This window comes from Ursus maritimus, unplaced genomic scaffold (genome assembly GCF_017311325.1).
Source record: "Ursus maritimus isolate PB19 unplaced genomic scaffold, ASM1731132v1 scaffold_23, whole genome shotgun sequence".
Lineage (NCBI taxonomy): Eukaryota > Metazoa > Chordata > Mammalia > Carnivora > Ursidae > Ursus > Ursus maritimus.
Window position 1 is genome coordinate 39,334,057 of NW_024424786.1, and position 19,264 is coordinate 39,353,320.

At 58.9% G+C, this 19,264-nt stretch overlaps 2 protein-coding genes across 4 annotated transcripts; one reads left to right on the top strand and one right to left on the bottom strand.

Moving 5' to 3' along the window:
* Nucleotides 1-1,332: 1,332 nt before the first annotated feature.
* BAD (BCL2 associated agonist of cell death) lies at nucleotides 1,333-12,288 on the bottom strand. Its single transcript, XM_008708967.2, has 4 exons — nucleotides 12,159-12,288; nucleotides 11,680-11,874; nucleotides 2,375-2,568; nucleotides 1,333-1,847 (listed from the first exon to the last, which is right to left on the bottom strand). The coding sequence occupies exons 2-4, from the start codon at nucleotides 11,864-11,866 to the stop codon at nucleotides 1,722-1,724; spliced, it is 507 nt and encodes a 168-aa protein (XP_008707189.1). The 5' UTR covers nucleotides 11,867-11,874; nucleotides 12,159-12,288; the 3' UTR covers nucleotides 1,333-1,721.
* Nucleotides 12,289-12,344: 56 nt separating this feature from the next.
* On the top strand, nucleotides 12,345-17,332 carry GPR137 (G protein-coupled receptor 137). 3 transcript variants are annotated; one of them, XM_040639302.1, is made up of 8 exons: nucleotides 12,345-12,938; nucleotides 14,079-14,450; nucleotides 14,525-14,574; nucleotides 15,574-15,799; nucleotides 15,918-16,067; nucleotides 16,194-16,322; nucleotides 16,438-16,556; nucleotides 16,873-17,332. In XM_040639302.1, exons 2-8 carry the CDS (start codon nucleotides 14,094-14,096, stop codon nucleotides 17,030-17,032), a joined length of 1,191 nt encoding a protein of 396 aa, XP_040495236.1. In that variant the 5' UTR covers nucleotides 12,345-12,938; nucleotides 14,079-14,093; the 3' UTR covers nucleotides 17,033-17,332. The 3 variants fall into 3 exon arrangements, with proteins under 3 accessions (XP_040495236.1, XP_040495237.1, XP_008707192.1); XM_008708970.2 differs by lacking the exon at nucleotides 12,345-12,938 and having other exon boundaries at nucleotides 13,714-14,450; XM_040639303.1 differs by lacking the exons at nucleotides 12,345-12,938; nucleotides 14,079-14,450; nucleotides 15,574-15,799 and adding an exon at nucleotides 13,200-13,707.
* Nucleotides 17,333-19,264: the final 1,932 nt, after the last annotated feature.

Below are 19,264 nucleotides of genomic sequence, written 5' to 3' on the forward strand. Positions count from 1 at the left end.
GCGAGGGTGCGGCTAGGTTCTGCAGCAGGGTCAGGCTGGCACTTCTTCAAGGCCTCTCCCAGCTTCCTGGCGCTTCCCGGGCTGACTGCCTCCCTCCTCCAGAGGAAGGCAGCCTCTTATCTGGGCTTATCTCCTGCCAATTGAGTGTTTTCTTTCTTTGTTTTTGCTGCAGCCTCAGGCAAACAGGGTGGGGAGGTGACAGAGAAAGGCCTTCCAGAGCTGGCCCTTCCCAGGGCTGGGGGCCTCTCCCCTTGCCCTGCTCCCTCAGGGGTAATACCATTGCCCAAACCTCCCTGCTTCTGTGGTCAGGCCTGGTCCTGTCCCCAAATTGTCCTAGTCTATTCCCCGGTCAGGCCCTTCAGCCACCAAGGCGTTTCTGTTTAGCTTGCCTCTACTTACAGAAACACCCGATGTCAGGCCCTGGGTCCTTAAAGGCCAGGCTAAACTCCAAACTCCCCGGGGATGACATTCCAGCCCCCTCACAATCCTGGCCTCTGCTGCTCGCCCCCCCCCCAATACTTCCATGGGTCCACTCTTTTCTCTACAGGGAATGACAGCTCCCCTCTCCATCTCTCAAGTCCCAGCGCTAACTCAACCTCCTCCCTGAAGCCCTCCGGGACTTCCCCTTGCCGGAGGGAGCCGCCCTCACCCCGGTTCTGAGTCCGTTACAGCACTCAGATGGCGGTAACTCCACTCGGAGAGGCTATCTCTACCCCCTGCCAGGAAGCTTCTGACGGCCGAGCTGTGGCGTAATTCATCTCTGTATACTCAGTACCAAGCGCTGGCTCGTCTACAGGGGGCGCCAATAAATCTTTCTGGAATTAAGCTCCGAGCTCTGCTCCCAGGTCCCGGTGAAGCTTCTCAGTTCCCTAGTGACCGGTACAGTCACAGCCCCGAGCCCAGCCTTCCGTTGCCCCCTCCCCCGCTCTGCGCGTCCTGCCAGTTCCCTGAACAGAGCTGGTCCCAGGCCGGCCACACAGTAGCTGTTTAAAAGGACTGACCCAAATAGGAACAAATGACCCTCCCTGGGGGACGGCGGCACGGTTTGCAGAGTGCGGAATTCCGGCGGCCGGCCGGCCTGCAGTTCCCAATTACCATATTAGAGATAAGGACCTGGAGGTCCCCGAGGTCCGCCTCCGTTCTGCTTTCCGGAGGCCAAGCAGCCCTGGCTCTGGTCGCCGCCTGGACCCCTTCCTGGTCTCCGTTCCAGGATAAGTCACTCAAAAAGCGCCTCGGTTTCTCTTATGTGTAAAGCGAGGGCATCTTTTGAAACTCTGTACTAGCGCTTCCCCTGCCCGCGAAGCCCCAAGCGACGGAGAGAGGAGACTCGGCGGCACAAATGCGGCTTTTATTAGCACATTTCGTTGCAAGCGACGACCCGCAGCGATACCGCGCAGGAAAAGGTTCTGGTGAAGTCAAGACTTTCCCGACTTGCAACTTGACGCAGACGCTAGGGGTAGCCCAGCGCCGGGGGCGGGGTCACGGGGCCACTTCCGGCGGCTAAGGACCGATAAACTTCAAAACTTCCGACGGGGCCAAACCCCTCCGTCCTCCTGGTACACACCGGAAGGGAATCGGGCTTTGGGGTCAGATCGCCTCCTTCGAAAAGGAAAGAACTGATCCTCTTTCTTGCATAAAGCCTGCGGAAAAGACTTCCGCCCACACCCAAGATGGCCGCCGGCGGCGCCGGGAAGGGGGGAGAGTTTCGGCTGTGGGACAGGTCATTGGGAGGGGGCGGAGCCTCCTCTCCCCAAGTTCCGATCCCACCAGGACTGGATGACGCGCGTCCAGCTGGGGCTTTGTCGCATCTGCGTCGCTGTGCCCGCGCTCTTCGGGCGAGGAAGTCCCTTCGGGATGGGAGGAGGAAAGGGTTAAACGAGTTAGCTCGTCCTGGCAGCCCAAGTCGGAGCCCTCCACCTCCGGAATCCCACCGCTAATTGAGATGCCGGCGGACCTAAAGACCGTAGCTCCCAGCATGCCTTGTACCGAGGGGCCTCCTGACCACTTTAGGAAGCTTGGAGGGTCGCTCCGGCCCTTAGGAATGGGGCTGGTTAGATCCCAGACACACCGTGCCAGGGGCGCGGGGAGAGAACGCCTAGAAACCTGTAAGCGCCAGAGCCCGAGACCTAGCCGGGAAGCCGGGACGGCAATTCAAGAACTTCTGAAGTTGAGGCCAAAGAACCCGGATATCAGAAAGGGGCCGACCGGGCGCACTAATACCGGCATGCCTCGCGCCCTGAGGATTTGGGGAACTCAGGCGCTTTAGCCTCCTGACGCACGGACTGCACTACAGATACCGGCAGGCCATGGGACTCAGGAAGGGTCAGGCCAGAGGGAGAGGAGGGGTCCTGGAACTACAGAGCCCGACACTCACCTTGAAGGAGCCCTGGAACTCGTCGCTCATCCTCCGGAGCTCGCGGCCATAGCGCAGTGCAGCACAGAGGTTGGGGGGCGCTGAGCTCGAGCGCCCCCGGAAAGGGCTGAGCTCTTCCTCCTCCAACCCTTCATCCTCTTCGGTCCCCGCGGGGTACGAGCTGTGGCGACTCCGGGGCTCCACAGCCCCAGCGCCTGCACAGGGGACAGAGGCGACATGAGTCTCCACTCTTCTGCGCCCCTAGCCTTGCCAAAGCCCTCGGCACCAGCTCCCCGCCCGCTGATGTCTCTGTGTGCACAGTACCTTCCCAGGTACCTCACAGTACCTCGGAGCCCCAGTTCAGTTCCTTCATATGTAAAGTGAGGGAAGCTGCTGGGGCTTTTGTGAAGATTCGAATTAACTTCTCATTAATCCCACAAATCTTAATTGAGCCCCAATAGTGGGGCCTAGTGTATTAAATGACCTCTGTGCCTGCCATAAAATAAGGGCGTAAGTAGTATAGTTATCAACGCCAAGACCATGAGGCCTCAGGGCACTCCCTGGAGGAAATCAAGCACCTGGATGAGGTCTCCTGCCCTAGGCAGGGCTGAACTCCAGCTCTGCAAGTGATGTGCTGGGGCCCGTTTGTTTCCCTGTTGTGGCCTAGGGAGACCTTGGGTCCCTGGAGAGCAAGGACCTGTCAGCTGCCTGTCTGTACCTCTCAAAGCACCTGCTTTGGGGAACGAGTCCGGAAGGGTCTGTTGACTTTTTACGGTAATGATTCTGGAGCACTTACTATGTGCTAGCCCTGGGAATTCCCTCATTAGGCTCCTAACCATCCTAAGAAGTGAGTCCTAACACTGCCTCCGTTTTACAGACGAGAAGACAGAGGCTTAGAGAGCAGTGACTTGTCCACGGTCACACAGTATGACACTCTCAGGTTGGAAGTCTCTAGAGGTTTCTTGGACTCCAGAGTCCACCGATCAACAACTGAGCTACACCTCTTCCCTTATCAGACCACCCTTCAACTCTGAGCCGGTGTGCTCACCTCTGTGTGGGGACTGACCCATCCCCTACCACCAGTGGCTGTGGAAAGGTCACATAAAACAGAGTGTGAAAGTGCTCTGAAAGCTGAAAGTACACGGTGGGTTGTCATTCACGCTCCCCTCTCCTGTGTTCTGTGTCTGACCTGTGTACTGTGTGCCATCCCTCCACTCCTGTCAACCCCACCCCCAAAACTAGACCAACAAAGACCTAGAATCACTCCCAGGAGCAAAAACCCAGAGCTACCTAGTCGGGTGAAAGACATCACGAAAACAAGTGCGGGGGAAGATGCTCAAAGCCCCTGGGAAGGCCCATCTGTCCGGGAAGACATTCTGGAAGAAGTAAGATTTAGGCTCTGAAGCCGGGGTAACAGTGTCTCATCTTCTCCCAAAGGACCTTAGGCAAAGCCCTGCAGGTCACTTTCAGGGGCTGCAGGGCCTCCAAGGGGCCCAGCTCCAGAGACGTGGCCAAGAAAGCTAAGAAGGGAAGAGGGTGCTGGATCCAGAAAGGCCTAGGTTAAGAGGGTGGTCAGAGCTCCTGGCTGTTCTGAGCTTCACCAGAGTCCAGGCCTGAGGTCAGGCAGAAACACCATAAGGCCTCTGAGGAGTGAGGTGGGAGTAGGGATTAGGCAGCTAAATCAGAAATTGGCACTGGGGATGTGGGCTGGAAGGTCAGGAATAAAAAGACCCTTCATAAGAACAGGCCGATCTACAGAGCACTTTCCAGGTCCGTGGGGCGTGGGGGCGTGGGCAGAGGCAGGTGCCCTACCTCGACCAGATTCCTGCTTTGTGATCTTGGACCTCCCCGCCTTTTAAGATTCTATTTATTTGAGAGCAAGAGAGAGGAAGAGAGCACATGCGTATGGGCAGGGAGGTGGGGCAGAGGGAGGGGGAGAAGCAGACTCCCTCCTGACCACGGAGCCCAAGGAGATGTGGGGCTCAATTCCAGGACCCTGGGATCACAACCTGAGCCAAAGGCAGATGCCCAACCAAATGAGCCACCCAGATGCCCCACCTTGGGCTCTCTTCTAACCTGTTGGGGCCCCAGTGTCTTCCTCTGTGAAATGGGGGCAGGGGTGCCTGGGTGGCTCGGTCAGGTGGGTGTCTGCCTTCAGCCCATCATGATCCCAGGGTCCTGGGATCAAGCCCGTAATTTGGCTTCCTGCCCAGGGGGGAGTCTGCCTCTCCCCCAGCTCATGATGTCTCTAATAAATAAAATTTAAAAAAAAAAAAAAAAGAGGGGGGAGCCTGGGTGGCTCAGTCGTTAACTGTCTGCCTTTGGCTCAGGTCATGATCCAGGGTCCTGGCACTGAGCCCCGAGTCGGGCTCCCTGCTCTGCCCCTCCCCCCACTCATGCTCTTCCTCTCTCTATCAAATAAATAAATAAAATCTTAAAAAATAAAAGAAATGAGGGCAGTCCCTGTCTCCCAGGACCACCCTGACAACAGGGGAGACAAGGGGAGCACCAGGTTCTGCCCCTCTTACATCCTGAAACCTCGCGCTTCCCAGTGAGGCACCTGCTACCTTCCCTTATGTTACAGACGAAGAAGCGGAGGCACCTAGAGGTTAGGAACCTGCCAGAGGTACTGCAGTGGGCACACCCTCCTGGCTACCTAAGGGCTCAAGGAACGTCAGCTGTTCTCCTTTACTAGCTTTTAAGAATGCATACAAGCACCGTACCTGACAGACGCAAGGTCCAAGAGTCAGGAAGTGAGTGACCTGCGGGTGGCCGCTTGGTGTGGGCGCCGCCCCCTCGCCCAGGAATCAGGACAAGCAGAAGAGCACTGGCCATGTCAGGTTGGAAGTGCTTCACCTGAATCGGTTCATTACATCCCCACCGCACCCTATGAGGAAGGTTCCTCACTGTCCCCATTTTACAGAGGACAAAACTAAGGCACAGAGATGGTAAGTCGCTTCCCCAATGTCACACAGCTAGCAGGTGGCAGAGCTGGGATCCAAACCCAGCCAGTCTAGCTCCAGGTCCTGTGTGCTTCATGCTTGTGCCCCAGGTTCCCAACATCAGCACCACGGGCCACCTTGGGGCTGCCATTTGGGGACCTCTGGGCCTTCCGTGAGTGCCAGCCCTACCAGGAGCCTATCCTATGGGGCAGGCTATTTGCACCAAAGCCATGGACTTAGGCATGCCAAGCCAGCCACCACCAGAATGATGACCATTTGTGTAAACTGAGCTTTTAAAAGTGTCCTCTTTACTGGAAAAAAACCTGAGGAATTTTCTGGGAACTCCCTGGGGAGTGGACATCCTCACTCTGAACCATCCCACCCTCGAATCAGCTCTCGCCCCTACACATTCCTGGGCAGGACAGAGGTGGCCTCTCCCCACTCTGGGGAAGCGAAATGGGAGGGCCGGGGAGTGGCTCCTGCCTGGGTGTGAGCCCGGGTGGCTGCTCAGGCTTGCTGGCTCACACCATCCTCTCCAAAGGCCCGCCTGAGGCGGGGGTGGGGGAGCCCCAAGCCCCAGCAAAGCTTTAAGTTTTTTACCATGGGGATTCTGGGTAAGCGGGCGGGGCTGGACACATCCAAGTTCACACTTCTGAGAGCATCTGACACGCTTCAGTGAAATGGTAGTGTTCCACGGTGTTCCAGGCGGCTTGAGGCGGTGAAGCTGTGCCCTCAGGCAGCGCGGGGTGTGGATCCTGACCTCTGACCTCCTGCATGCGGGTGTTCCCATACTGTTTGCCCCCCCCAGCAGGCAGAGTGGCGTGGCAGCCGTGTGGCGCCCCAAACCGAGCAGGCACATGAGGCCCATCAGCTTCCAGCACCTACGGGCCTCAGCCCAGACCCCTGTCTACCGTAAAGCCATCTGGGGTACAGAAATCCCTTCCTGGCCAAGAACACGCCCCATCTTGCTCAGAGCTGCTAAATCAGAAAACACTCTAGAGCAGGGGCTGGCAAATGCTTTCTGTAAAAGGCCAGGGAGGAAATGTTTCGGGCATTGCAGGCCACACAGTCTCTGTTGCAACTACTCAGTTTTGTAGTCACAGCTTGAAAGAAGCCATAAACAGTATATAATTGTGTTGCTGTATTCCACTAAAATTTTTAAAACGTCGAAACCATTCTTAGCTCATGGGCTGCCAAAAAATAGGGATTTAGCGTGTGGCTGTGGTTTGCCACCCCTTGCTCTAAACCCAACTGTGTCTGTCCTCTGCCTAAAACCTTCGATGGCTCCCCACTGCCGAGGAGGTAAAGTCCAAACTCCTCAGTGTGGCTTTCAAGGCCTTTACATTCTGCTTCTATGTACTTGATCCATTATCAGGAGGGCATAGGTTAGTCCTCAGCTCTGCTCAGAGCCTGGGCCAACTCAGGATAACAACAGGGACACCCAGGTGGTTCAGTTGGTTAAGCATCTGCCTTCCGCTCAGGTCATGACCCCAGGGTCCTGGGATGCAGGGAGCCTGCTTCTCCCTCTGCCTGTTGCTCCCCCTGCCTGTGCCCTCATTCTCTCTGACAAAAACAAAACAAAACAAAACAAAACAAAAACCAAAAAACCCCCCAAAAAACCAATAACAGCAACAATTGCAGTAACAGTCAGAACAGCAAACGGCCCTCTGGGCCAGGCACTGTTTCTAAGCACTTTTCCTATGTTGTTGTTTTTTTTTTAAGAGGAGCTTTTTTTTTTTTTTTTAAGATTTTATTTATTTGAGCAAGAGACAGAGAGAGAGAGTGAGAGAGAACACGCACAGGGTGAGGAGGGGCCGAGGGAGAAGCAGACTCCGCACTGAGCAGGGAGCCTGATGTGGGGCTCCATCCTGGGACTCTGGGATCATGACCTGAGCAGAAGGCAGGCACCTGACCGACTGAGCCCCCCAGGCGCCCCAGCCCCTTTCCTATATTAACCGACCATCCCCCACAAGAAGGGAGGACAGCTCTAGTCCCATTTTCCAGATACGAAAGCTGAGGCCGACCGCTAACCAGCCTTCAGGTTCCACCTGCTAATGGAGGGTGGAGCGGCGTTCGAACCCTCTGGGCGTTCCTGCTTCCCTCTCCGGCATCCACACACACGCCCACGGCTCACCATGCACCTACCTGTCCCAGGCACTGGCCTATGCGCTGAGGCTCTCACAGCACAAAAGGTGGCACAGTCTCTGCCCTGGGGACACAGACAGTCCAGTCCCACAGGGCACAGGGGGCAGGGGATATGAAGAGTGACGGGACTCTGCCGGTCCGGAGGGGGCAGGGGCTCTGTGGCTCCCACAGGTCATGGCACTTGATCTTTAATGGGAAAATCATTTGCTTTTTAGGCATTGAAAACTAAGTCAAGGGGCGCCTGGGGGGCTCAGTCGGCGAAGCACCTGCCTTCAGCTCAGATCATGATCCCAGTGGCCTGGGATCCAGCCCCGTGTCCTGCCAGACTCTGCTCACCGGGAAGCCGGCTTCTCCCTCTCCCTCTGCCTGCCGCTCTCTCTCTCCCTCTCTCTCCGTGAAATAAATAATAAAATCTTAAAAAAGAAAAGAAAACTAAATCAAGAGGGGGGTAGGAGGATGGGGTAACGGGGTGATGGACATTAAGGAGGGCACGCGATGGCATGAGCACTGGATATTACTGCAACTGATGAGTCACTGCCCTCCACCTCTGAAACTAGCAATACACTCTATGTTAATTAATTGAATTTAAATTAAAAAAATAAAAAGAAAACTAAGTCAAAAGTTTAAGAACTCAGTCAGTCCTTGCGCGTGACGGCTACTGTCTCCCTCCCCAACCTTGTCCTGGAAGGGTCTGGAGCTGGGGGAGGTGCCCCCTCCTGTCAGTGCCTTAGGCGCCCCCGCCCCCAGGCCGCAACCCACTGGTGCAGGAGCTCCCTCCAGTCCTGTCTTCATTCATTCCCAGGACCCAAGTGGCCCTTCCACTTTCCAGCCTCTCCTTCCCTGTCCCTCCTTCTCCAGCCCTGCTCTGGCTCTCAGCACCCCCCCCCCCCCCGCCAGAACCTTCAGTAACTCCATCCCAAGCCCCACACCTCCTCCCTGGGGGACTCCCTCCTTTGGTAGCCCACTCTAGAGATGCCAGAACTTCCAGTGAAAGCTTACAGCCCACACCAACCACTCCCTCCCTTGCAGGCACCCTCGAGCACCCCTCCGCAGCTGGGCAGATACAGGCACAGCTCTGGTTAAACTCCAACACCCTCCTGACCCCCACGGCCCCCAGCAGCCAGTGTGGCTGGAGAAAAGCAGAGCCAGGCCACCTCCTTTGAAATTCGTGGCCTTGGGCACCCGGGTGACTCAAGTCGGTGGCTCAGGTCATGATCCCAGATCCCAGGGTCCTGGGATAGAGTCCTACCTCAGGTTCCCTGCTCAGCAGGGAGTATGCTTCTCCCTCTCCCTCTGCCCTTCCCACCCACTCATGCTCTCTCTCTCTCACTCTCTCTCAAATAAATAAATAAAATCTTTAGAAAAAAATGTATAATAAAAAAGAAAGAAAGAAATTTGTGGCCATAAAACCCAGTGGGGCCCTCGACATTGCCCAGCCCACCCTGCACGCTCTAGGATTGGGGATGGACAACCCCTTCAAACCTGATGCTCTCCTTCAACCCTTTCCTGGAGAAACTGGCAGCACCCACAAGAGAAACCTCTTCCCATGAATATCTACCCACGACCACGCACCCATGTCCACTGTCCTGTGTTTAGCTGAGCCAGCCCTCCCCAGGCGCCAGACCCCTCTGTCCTACTCAAGGACATCTCTCTAGCTAGATGTCGGCCTCATCTGGTAGTGCCCTGGCTCCTGGATTACTCCCACCAGCTTAGAGACAAGCTATTTTCTTTCCCCTTAAAAAATAAGAACAACGGGGGCGCCTGGGTGGCTCAGTTGTTAAGCATCTGCCTTTGGCTCAGGGAGTGATCCCGGATCCCTGGGATCAAGCCCCGCATCAGGCTCCTCCGTTGGGAGCCTGCTTCTTCCTCTCGCACTCCCCTACTCGTGTTCCCTCTCTCGCTGGCTGTCTCTCTCTCTGTCAAATAAATAAATAAAATCTTAAAAAAAAAAAAAAAAAAAGAACAACGACAACAAAACCACCTCTCCTTGATCCTCCCTGGGCCTTCTCTGCTCCCTTGCCTGGAGCACAGCTTCGAGTAGGTTCTTCTTTCTGTCTCCACCTCTCTTCCTGTTACCCCTCCCCACTGAACGGAGGTCAGACCCCCCCCCCAACCCAAACTGCAACATCCCTGTTGGCAACTCCAGCCCTCCACTCCCAGCCCTCCTCCAGCCAGAAGCATCCCCTTGCTGCTGGGCCCTGCCTCCTCCTGGTTTCCCTCCCATACTGCTGCCAATTCCTTCTCAGGCCCCAGCACAGGCTCGTCCTCTGCTGCGGCCCTCTGAAGGCCAAAGCCCAAGGCTCAGCTCAGGCCCAACCCAGGCCCCTGCCTGTCTCCACTGGCTCCCAGGGCCTGAGAGAACACTACCTCAGTGATTGACAACTCCCACGTGTACAAATCCCACCTGGACCTATCCCTCCTAGAAATTTCCATCTGGCTCCCCAAAAGGCACCTCTAGCCTGCCCTGGCCCAAACCTGCCTCCTGATTTTGCTGCAGTTCCGTCAGAGTTAAGAGCAGCAACTCCCTTCCAGGTGCCCAGGCCAGATTCCTTGCAGCCATCCCTGACGCCTCTCTTGCCCACACACCCCACGCCCAGTTTGCTGGCAAATCCTGCCAGTTCTACCTTCAAAATTAACCCAGAGTCCAGCTATTTACCACCTCCTCTGTCACCCTTCGTGCACAAGCCATCCCCCTCCCTCACTGGGACTCCGCAGCAGCCTCCCCGCCGGGGCTGTTTCTGCCCCGCTGCAGACTAGTCGCAACACGGGGGTGGTGGTGATATTCTTGGTCCCAAATCAGACCGCCCTGCCTCTGCTCAAAGCCCTCCCGTGTGTTTTCACTCCAAGTGAAAGCCCACGTCCGGACACAGGCCTGGAAGCAGGCCCTGCCCAGGTGCCCCTCCCCCCCATTCATCCCTCGCGGCATCTCTACCTCTCCTCCCCTCATCTGCCCAGACTGTGTCCTGCCCTCAGGGCCTTTGCATTTGCCCTTCCCTCCGCCAGGATGTGTCTTTCCGCGGAGATGGGCAGGGCTCACCTCTCACCACTTCCAACCTTGGCTCAAATGTTGCTTCTTACCAAGGCTGACCCTGACCACCTCAGTTAGAGTCACTCCCCCAGCCCTCCAGGACTCTGGATTCCAAAGAGAAAGTAAAGAATATTTCTGGCCCTGCCACAACGCATTAGAGCATTTGTTTGTTTGTTTGTTTGTTGACGGCCTGTCTCCTCCCACCCAACTAGAACCCTGAGGCACTACAAAGGGCGAGGAGGACTTTTATCTCTTTCGTTCACTGATGTACCCCTGGGGGCTGGGGCAGCATGTGGGCACAAATTAAGCCCTTGACAGGGAAGATGGAGAGGAACAGCGAGGTGAGGTGCGGGTGGGAAGCTGTGAGCAGCAAGGGCAAAGATCTGGACGGTAAAGGAGGTAAAGAAAGCCCGTGGAGGTCAGTCTGACGAAGTGTGTGTGTATGCAGGTGGGGGAGGAGGACTTTGTAAGCCTTCCTGTTCCTGAATGTGGGGCTGGGGTCATTTTCGGCTTCATGACATTAGGGATAGGAGTTTTGTTTACAGAAGATCTCTATGGTTATTCCAGGTGCCAAGACGTGGAGTGGGCTGCGGTGGGCACTGGGAAGGTGGGTACTGGTGAGAAATGGCCTCTGTTCTCCAGTGCCCATCCTTCCCCTCTCAGCCCTGGGTCCCCTCGATGAATATGGACAGACCCCTTCGGGTCACTTGCCCTTGGCATCCTTGGGGCAAGGATGGCCCCAGTGTGGGGGTGTTTCACAGCCCAGGAAAGCATACACCTGGGGGCTAATGTCCAATTTCAGGGAAGGTGCAAAGCCTGGGACAGGGCACCTTGGAGTCTTCCAGCCCCACTTCCTATCAAAGGCAATGCCATCCAAGTGGGACCTTAGGCAAGTCACTTCCCCTATCTGGCTCACTGGCTGTCTCTACGTGATTTCTGTCCCGGTCCTACACTAACAGCTACATTCTTTGAGGATTTGCTATGCACTGACGCTATAATTAAGTGCTTCCTTTATATTTCTGCTAATCATCCCAACAGCCCTACAATGGTGGTGATTAATTGCTCTGTTTTACAGAAGAGGAAACTGAGGTGCAGAGAGGTTAGGCACTTACTCGAAGCCAGCCAGTGAGTGGGGATGCAGCTGGGATGCGGGAAGCTACTGGGCTGGGGGCAAGATGGACAGGCAGGTGGTTGGGGGGGTAGGTACCTACCTCCATGGTGGTTGCTGCTGGCCGGCTGCCCCTGGGGGTGAGCAGCTTCCCCTAGGAGGCCTGGGGCTGTCTGCCGGTGCTTGCCAGGGCCTGGGGGCTGGTCCCCTGTGGGGCTGGGGCCCAGGCCCCTATCTGCAGGGCTGGAGTCTTCCTGCTCACTGGGCTCAAACTCTGGGATCTGGAACATGCTCTGGGCTGTGGGGGCAAGATGGAAGGTAGTTAGGGCACAGCTGGGGCCAACGGTGGCCAGTGAAGGGGGGGCAGCAGATGCCTCTAGTTCCCTCTCCCACCTTAGAACCCCAGGTTCACCCTGCCTCCCAGGCCCAGATCTGTCCACTGAGTCTAGCTGGGCAGGTCGTTCAGCCTGTCCACCCAGGACCTAAATCTCCTCTTTTGGAGCCCTGGTGCTGTGAAGCAGTCGCAGGCCCCTACTTAGGCCCCGGCCCAACCTGCCCTCAGTGGCGGTACACAAGTCTTACCCCAAGCCCGATCTCGAGGCCCCTGACCTGGGCCTGCCGCCTCCCTCTAGTACTGAGGGAGCCCGGCCCTAGTTGCCCGGGCAACGGGAACTGTCACCGACCCAGCCCAATCAGCTCTTGAAATGTCACTAGGGCCGGTCGGGGGCGTGGCCTCTCCCGGCCCAGGCTCCGCCCCCGCCGGCGGACCTGCTTCCCTGCCCACCGCCGTCGTCCTGGGTCCCTTCCTTGTCTCCCGCCGCTCAGTTCCCGACTTCCTTTTGCCTGGGCCATGTGTGGGAGCCGATGAGGGATTCTCTGGGGTCCCCACTTGGAACCTGGAGACCGGCTTCTGCTGACAAGCCCTTCAGCCCCTCTGGGCCTTAGTCTCCACTCCTGCAAAATGAAGATAATGACACCTCCCTTAGAAGCCAGTGAACTTTGTAAACCGAAGGGTGATTACTGTGGGTGAAAGCACTTTGCAAAGCTTCACTTGAAGCTCAGCCGTAGATGCAGGTGTTGTTGCTGTTGTTACTGCTCCATCTGGATGCAATTGTTGCTGTTGTCACTGCTCCGTGTGGACTGGGTAGCCGGGTCGGGAAGTCCCGCTCCCTCTTCCCCACAGTGGAAACCTCGCACCGCCCGCCGTGGGGGCACTACTCTCCGCGCCAGCTCGGGAGCGCTCGAGATAAGCAAGGGAGCCTCCTCCCCGGCAGGATGACCGCCCCGGCACAGGAGAGGGGGCCCCGCTGAGGGTGGCCGTAAGACTCGCGGGGGCTTCGCGCCGAGCAGGCAGCCGGCCAGGTGAGCGGGAACCGCGGCCGGCCAGGGAGTGGGGCGGGCGTGCCTCCCCGGGACCGCGGGGCCCTGCGGGTTAAGCCCAGGGGGCGGGGCCCTGGGGCCATCTTGGCTGTGGGCGGAAGTTTCCCTCGGAGAGCTGGGGAGGGAAGTTGTTGCCGCCCCCCGGCCAGGCGGTGCAATCCCGATTTGGGGATAGGGAAGAGAAGCCTGGGAACTGGCGGCCCCCCAAACAAACGAGGGCAGTTGGCTCCGGGCACGGCCCACCCGGGTGCCCGCCGGATGCGCTTCCGCCCCAGCGTCTCGGCCTCCGCTGCCTCTAGTAACCCCTGGCGCCCGCCAGCGGCGCACCTCGCGCCAATTCTCGAACGGCTCCGCGCCGGACACGGCGCAGCGCGAGGCTGCGGAGCTGGTGGGACCAGACCCTGCGCACTTAACGTAGCGAACGACACCCGCGCAGGCGCAGGCGCAGGAGGGGGCGGAGCAGCGGGAGCCGGGGAGCTGGGGAGCCGGAGCCCCGGGTCCCAGCGACCAGAGCCGGCTCCCCCAGCGGCGTCCGGAGGACCCGGCGTCGGCCTCCTCCCGCCTCCCGAGGCTGGAGAGTGGATGCAGTGGGGGGTGGGGTGGGGTGGGGGCAGCTTCCGGAATTCCGAGGACAGAAGGCAGAGGCCATCCCCAATCCGGATTATTGGAGGGGAGAGAGAACCCCAGTTTGGGGAGGGGGAGAGCTGGGCGTCGAGCGTCCCCCGCAGCGGCCGCTGCCTTCAGCCGAAGGGTATCTGCCGGCTCTCCCCCTCCAGCCGGGACGACTCGAGCGACCAAGGCCAGGGACCCCTGTCCTTCAGCCTCTGCACCCCCTCACCCTGGCTCTGGGACTGGCCCAGGGTGGAGACCCTGCCCACTTCCCTCCTCTGCCCTCCAGAGGGTCTGTCCTTCCACGCCTCAGAGTGAGGGGCCCAGGCCTCAGGCTGCCTGTGCCCCGCTGCAAGGGCAGGGTCCCTCTGTTGAGGGGGAAGGGCCTGGCCAGCTGCAGCTTCTTTCCTCCTGAGCTCCCCATCGCTGTCGCTGCACCCTGCAACTCCCACCCCTCCATATTTATTTCCCTGGCCCCCTGCCAGCCTCTCCATCTCTTTCTCTGGGATTCAGGCCTCCCTTCCTGACATGGAGAGTAACCTGTCTGGCCTGGTGCCCGCTGCTGGGCTGGTGCCTGCGCTGCCTCCTGCCGTGACCCTGGGGCTGACTGCGGCCTACACCACTCTGTATGCCCTGCTCTTCTTCTCGGTATATGCCCAACTCTGGCTGGTGCTCCTATATGGGCACAAGCGTCTCAGCTATCAGACAGTGTTCCTGGCGCTCTGTCTGCTCTGGGCTGCCTTGCGCACCACCCTCTTCTCCTTCTACTTCCGAGATACCCCCCGAGCCAACCGTCTGGGACCCCTGCCCTTTTGGCTTCTCTACTGCTGCCCTGTCTGCCTGCAGTTCTTCACACTGACACTTATGAACCTCTACTTTGCCCAGGTAACCATGGTAACGGGTGGGGGTGGGCTGTGGGGTGGCAGGCCCAAAGGAATGATGGGCATCTCTGCTCCCAGGTTGTGTTCAAGGCCAAGGCGAAGCGCCGGCCGGAGATGAGCCGAGGCTTGTAAGTACACGGGACATATGGGCATATCCCCCAGGCCAGGGGCAGGGCAGCCTCATGTCCATTTCTTGACCCCCCCAACCCTGTGCATTGCCAAAGCGGGGACAACTTAGCAAATGTTTGCGAAAGAGCCATGAAAAGTTAGGCATGTGGTGTGGACAGCTCCGCAAAGGCCCTGCGCTCATGAAGGGCAGCGTTGATCGAAACAGCCATCCATGCTAGTGTGAAGGGAAGGGGTCCCAGCGTCATGGAAGAAGAGCTGGAGGCCCCAGCCCTCGGAAGCCCCAGAGTGCACTTCTGGCTGACCTTGGGTGGTGATAAGCTTGTCATTTGTATAACGTCTTGCAGTTTATTAAGAGCTTTCACAAACATTTTTACAACTTACCTGTGAGGCTGTTATTATCCCCATCTGAAAGATGAAGAAACTGAGGCCCAGCAAGGTAAAGCCACATGTTCAAGGTCATAGATCTGGCAGAAGGCAGAGCCAGGGCTTAAACCCAGGTTTCTTTCTTCCCTTCCCTTCCCCTTTGCTTTCCCTTTTCCTTCCTTCCTTCCCCTCCTTCCCTTCCTTTCCTTCTTTCTTTCTCTTTTTCTTTCTTTCAGATTTTATTAATTTATTTAAAAGAGGGAGAGTGAGCGAGAGAGTGCACAAGTGGGGAGGAGGGGCAGAGAGAGAGAGAGAGAGGGAGAAACAGACTCCCCTCTGAGCAGGAAGCCTGGGCTCATGACCCCAGCCAGAGGCAGACCCTCAACCACCCAACTGACTGAGCCACCTGGGTGCCCCTGACCCCAGGTCTCTGTCTCTCAGTCCTGTGCTCTTTCCACTGTACCATAGCGGTCAGTCACCTTCCGAGCTCTGTGGGCCTCAGTTTCCCCATCTGTAAAACTGCAGAGCCAGGGTTCAAAGACTGGATTGGTTGGAATTGGTTCTGATTGACGCCTGGGGGAGTTTGGGTGGTCACTTGAGTGCCAGGCTGGGACTGACTATGCTGTGGGCTGCAGGCTGGCTGTCCGAGGGGCCTTCGTGGGGGCCTCGCTGCTCTTTCTGCTGGTGAATGTGCTGTGCGCTGTGCTGTCCCGCCGGCGCCGGGCACAGCCCTGGGCCCTCCTGCTGGTGCGAGTCCTGGTGAGCGACTCCCTCTTTGTTATCTGCGCACTCTCTCTTGCTGCCTGCCTCTGCCTTGTCGCCCGGCGGGCGCCCTCCACCAGCATCTACCTGGAGGCCAAGGTAGGGCCACAAGCCCTGACCCCTGGGTGTCCCTTGGGGTCTTCGGGCATGATCTTCCAGGTAGAGAGGGAGCTGGAGCTTCCCCTCCCTGAGGGTCCTCTGTTGTCATCTCCGCCAGGGGACCAGTGTGTGCCAGGCAGCGGCGATGGGTGGCGCCATGGTCCTGCTCTACGCCAGCCGGGCCTGCTACAACCTGGCAGCCCTGGCCTTGGCCCCCCGGAGCCGGCTGGATGCCTTCGATTATGACTGGTACAACGTCTCTGACCAGGTGGGCATTAAGCACGCCAGCTGCCTCCTTAGTAGCCATGGCTCTTGGCCCCCAGTTGGCCCCGACTCGGTCTGGGTGCCCCCCTGGCACTGTTGCGGGCTGACACAAACCCCTGCCTTCCCACAGGCGGACCTGGTGAATGACCTGGGGAACAAAGGCTACCTGGTGTTCGGCCTCATCCTCTTTGTGTGGGAGCTGCTGCCCACCACGCTGCTGGTGGGCTTCTTCCGGGTGCACCGGCCCCCACAGGACCTGGTGAGGGCCAGCGGAGACGGGCGGGCGCTGGGAATCCCTGGACCGGGGTCTGGCGGGGCTGTGGGAAGCCAGTGGTGGGGCAGGAGAAAGCAGATTTGGTGGTTTCCTCCCCCAGAGCACCAGCCGCATCCTCAACGGGCAGGTCTTTGGCTCCCGTTCCTACTTCTTTGACCGGGCCGGGCACTGTGAGGACGAGGGCTGCTCCTGGGACCATGGCCGTAGCGAGAGCACCAGGTAGGAGCCCTGGCCCTGCCTCAGGTCCTGTGGGCTCCCAGCTCACTCCATTGAGCCATGAGGATCTGGAGCCTGGTCCTACCACTTTCCCCCTCGGCCCCGCCCCTGCCCGGCCCCCATTTTCTCTCTGTCCTGGGTGAGGTCCCCTCTGGTTTCCACCCCATGATGCAGTTTGCCACAGTCTAGAGGGTTCAGGCCCTGGGTGCTGGAAAGCCGGGGCACTGGGCCTTGTGCTAAGCCTCTCTTCCTCCGCCAGCTCTTGTGGATGTGGCCCTGGTCCCTGCCTCAGGACTGATCCTTGTTTCTCTGCCTGCAGCCTGTCGGGAAGCCTCGGCTCTGGCAGCTGGTACGGTGCCATCGGGCGGGAGCCAGGCTGGTGTGGGGGCAGCCAGACACGGACCACTCCTCTGCTCTTCTCCCAGGTGCTGGGACCAGGTGGCCACCACCACAGTCTCTACTCCACCCCACAGACGTGATCCCCTTCTTGTCTCCTCCTAGAACACCCAGACCCCAGTCCCCCCATCCCAGGCCCCTGTGCCAAGTTCATCTGCCGCTTCTTGCCCAGGATCACGGGAGGCTGTGGCCGCCTCTTCCCCTGGCCGGCTCCTTGCTACTCCTGTCATAGTGAGCTTGTGCTGTCCCCTAGGATGGGGGGCATGGCCCTGGCTGCCAGATGCCCACAGCACCTTGGCATGACCTGCCACCTCCGCTTCTGCACTGGAGCCAGCTGCCTCTCCTGCACCTGCCACTCAATAAAACAGTGTCCGTGCCCCTCCTCTGCTCGCGGTGTGTCACTTGTCTGCTTCGTGTTCCATGCACTGTGGCCTCTACAGCTGAAGGCTGAGCAGAACCCAGGCCCTCCAAAGGCGTAGCTGGGCTGGGCAGGGGTCACTTACCTGACCCAGGCTGGTGGACAGGAAGAGGGAGGAGCCTGCAGTCTGAGGGGCAAGGAGACCCAAAGGGTCTGTTCCCACTCCAGTACCCTCCTCGCTTGAAAAATGTCTACTCTCTCCTCAAAACCGGCTTCAAATGCCACCCTCTGTATGAAGCCTTTCATTTCCAGGTCAGGGAACCATGTCCCCCCCGTCTGGGGTCCCGTGGCACCTTGATTATGGGTCTCTTAGGCCTGATACCCTGCCAGTTTGGGATTTCTGGAAACCCTGCTTCCCTGTCATCCTTTTCAACCTGGCATTCCGGGCCAGGGGTTGGTTAGTCCAGGGCCGTGGAGGAGCTGGCCTGTGACTGAGTGGCTCCTATCTCCCTGCCCTGTGTGGATTTGGCCAGATAGTTGGGCTGCCCCCACGTAGTCTGCCTGGTGGCCCCGAGAGGAGGGCCCCTTCTCTGGCTGCCCCTAATGCAGCGGTCATTGCCTGCCGTCGCCACAGCCTTGGCAGAGCTGACATCTGTCCTGTGGCTGGGAGTCATTTATCCGAGGGTCTCTGTCCTGTCCACGAATGTGGTCATCACAGCTCCTTGGAGTTCCTGGGGCCTAGCACTGATCCCGTTTTGAAACTCTTTACTTGGGATGCTCCTGGGCACGGGGCCTTCAGGGCCTCCCAGGAGGGCATCTGAGACTGGGAATCAGCTTGAAGCTGAACAGTCACTCTTTGTTGAAAGAAAATTGCTAACGTTTGTAGGGCACTTTATTGTGTGTGCCAGCCACTGTTTCGAGCATTTACAAATACTGACCTCCTTAGTGCTCAGAACAGCACTCTGAGGTGATAATTAATCACCCCTTTTCTGTAAGTAGGGACTGGGAGGCTCTGGAGAGCTTGATGACACGTCTGCGCCCTCTGCCGGTAGGGGGTGGTCAGCCCTAGAGCCCAGGCTTAAAGCCACCCACTGTGAGGGCTGAAGACCCCAGGCCAGACGGTTTTGGGAGAGATCTGGCTTTAAAGAAGTGGGTGGGAGCACAAAGGGGAGCAGTTCCAAGCCCTGCCTGAGCCGTGGCTGTTCAGGCTGTGGGGGCGTGCTGGCGCCCGCTCCGTGCTGGGATGGCCACGGAGGCGAGGACCAAGGGATGGGGCGGGAGTAGGGCCAGGAGGTGCCCTGGCGTGACTTTCCAGAACTGGGTCCCAACGCTACCTCAGCCAATTCCAGATTGTTTCAGTGGATCGCCCACCCCTTTGTCCCACGGGGCCGCCTCCCTCAGGAGTGCTGAGCCCATGGGCCAGGCTGTCCCCAGGGGCGGGGAGTTGAGGGCCCTTCGGATCCGTAGTGGGCCTGGGAGATGCTGGGAGATCAGCGTGGCGCCTGTCCGGAGAGGTGATCCGGCCGATGTCCGGGCCGGGGCTGTGCCGCTGGCCACACTGGATGGCCAGGGGGGCAGTAGCAAGACTCCAGTCTGAGACTCCAGGCCGGACTCAGCGGCGACCCGTCTCGGGCTCCTCTGCCCCTCACCTGCCGAGACCGGCCGGAATTGGGGGGCTGGGCCGCCGCAGGTAAGGGGCTGAGGGGCACCGCGCTGGCGGCAAGGGCGCGGCACGGAGGGAGGCGCGGCGCTGGAGGGGTTAAGCTTGGAAGGAGGGGGGCTTCTGGCGGCGGGAGGGGGGTCCCAGCCCCGGCGGCCGCCCGCTCCGCCCCTGCCGCCGCCGCCGCCGCCGCCTCCGCGGCCCAGCCGGCACCGGCGAGGCCGCGCGGGAGCCCGGGCCGCAGCCGCAGCCGCAGCCGCAGCGGGGCCGACAGTGAGTGCGGGGCTGACGCGGGAG

Bases quoted from the DNA above. Each gene is read 5' to 3' on its own strand.
- BAD (XM_008708967.2), bottom strand. From the start codon at position 11,866: ATGTTCCAGATCCCAGAGTTTGAGCCCAGTGAGCAGGAAGACTCCAGC. The intron at 2,569-11,679 runs GTAGGTACCTAC...TCCCCTGTGCAG, and splicing joins CAGCAGCAACCACCATGGAG to GCGCTGGGGCTGTGGAGCCC. The intron at 1,848-2,374 runs GTGAGTGTCGGG...CCCATCCCGAAG, and splicing joins AGTTCCAGGGCTCCTTCAAG to GGACTTCCTCGCCCGAAGAG.
- GPR137 (XM_040639302.1), top strand. From the start codon at position 14,094: ATGGAGAGTAACCTGTCTGGCCTGGTGCCCGCTGCTGGGCTGGTGCCT. The intron at 14,575-15,573 runs GTAAGTACACGG...TGTGGGCTGCAG, and splicing joins CCGGAGATGAGCCGAGGCTT to GCTGGCTGTCCGAGGGGCCT. The intron at 15,800-15,917 runs GTAGGGCCACAA...CATCTCCGCCAG, and splicing joins GCATCTACCTGGAGGCCAAG to GGGACCAGTGTGTGCCAGGC.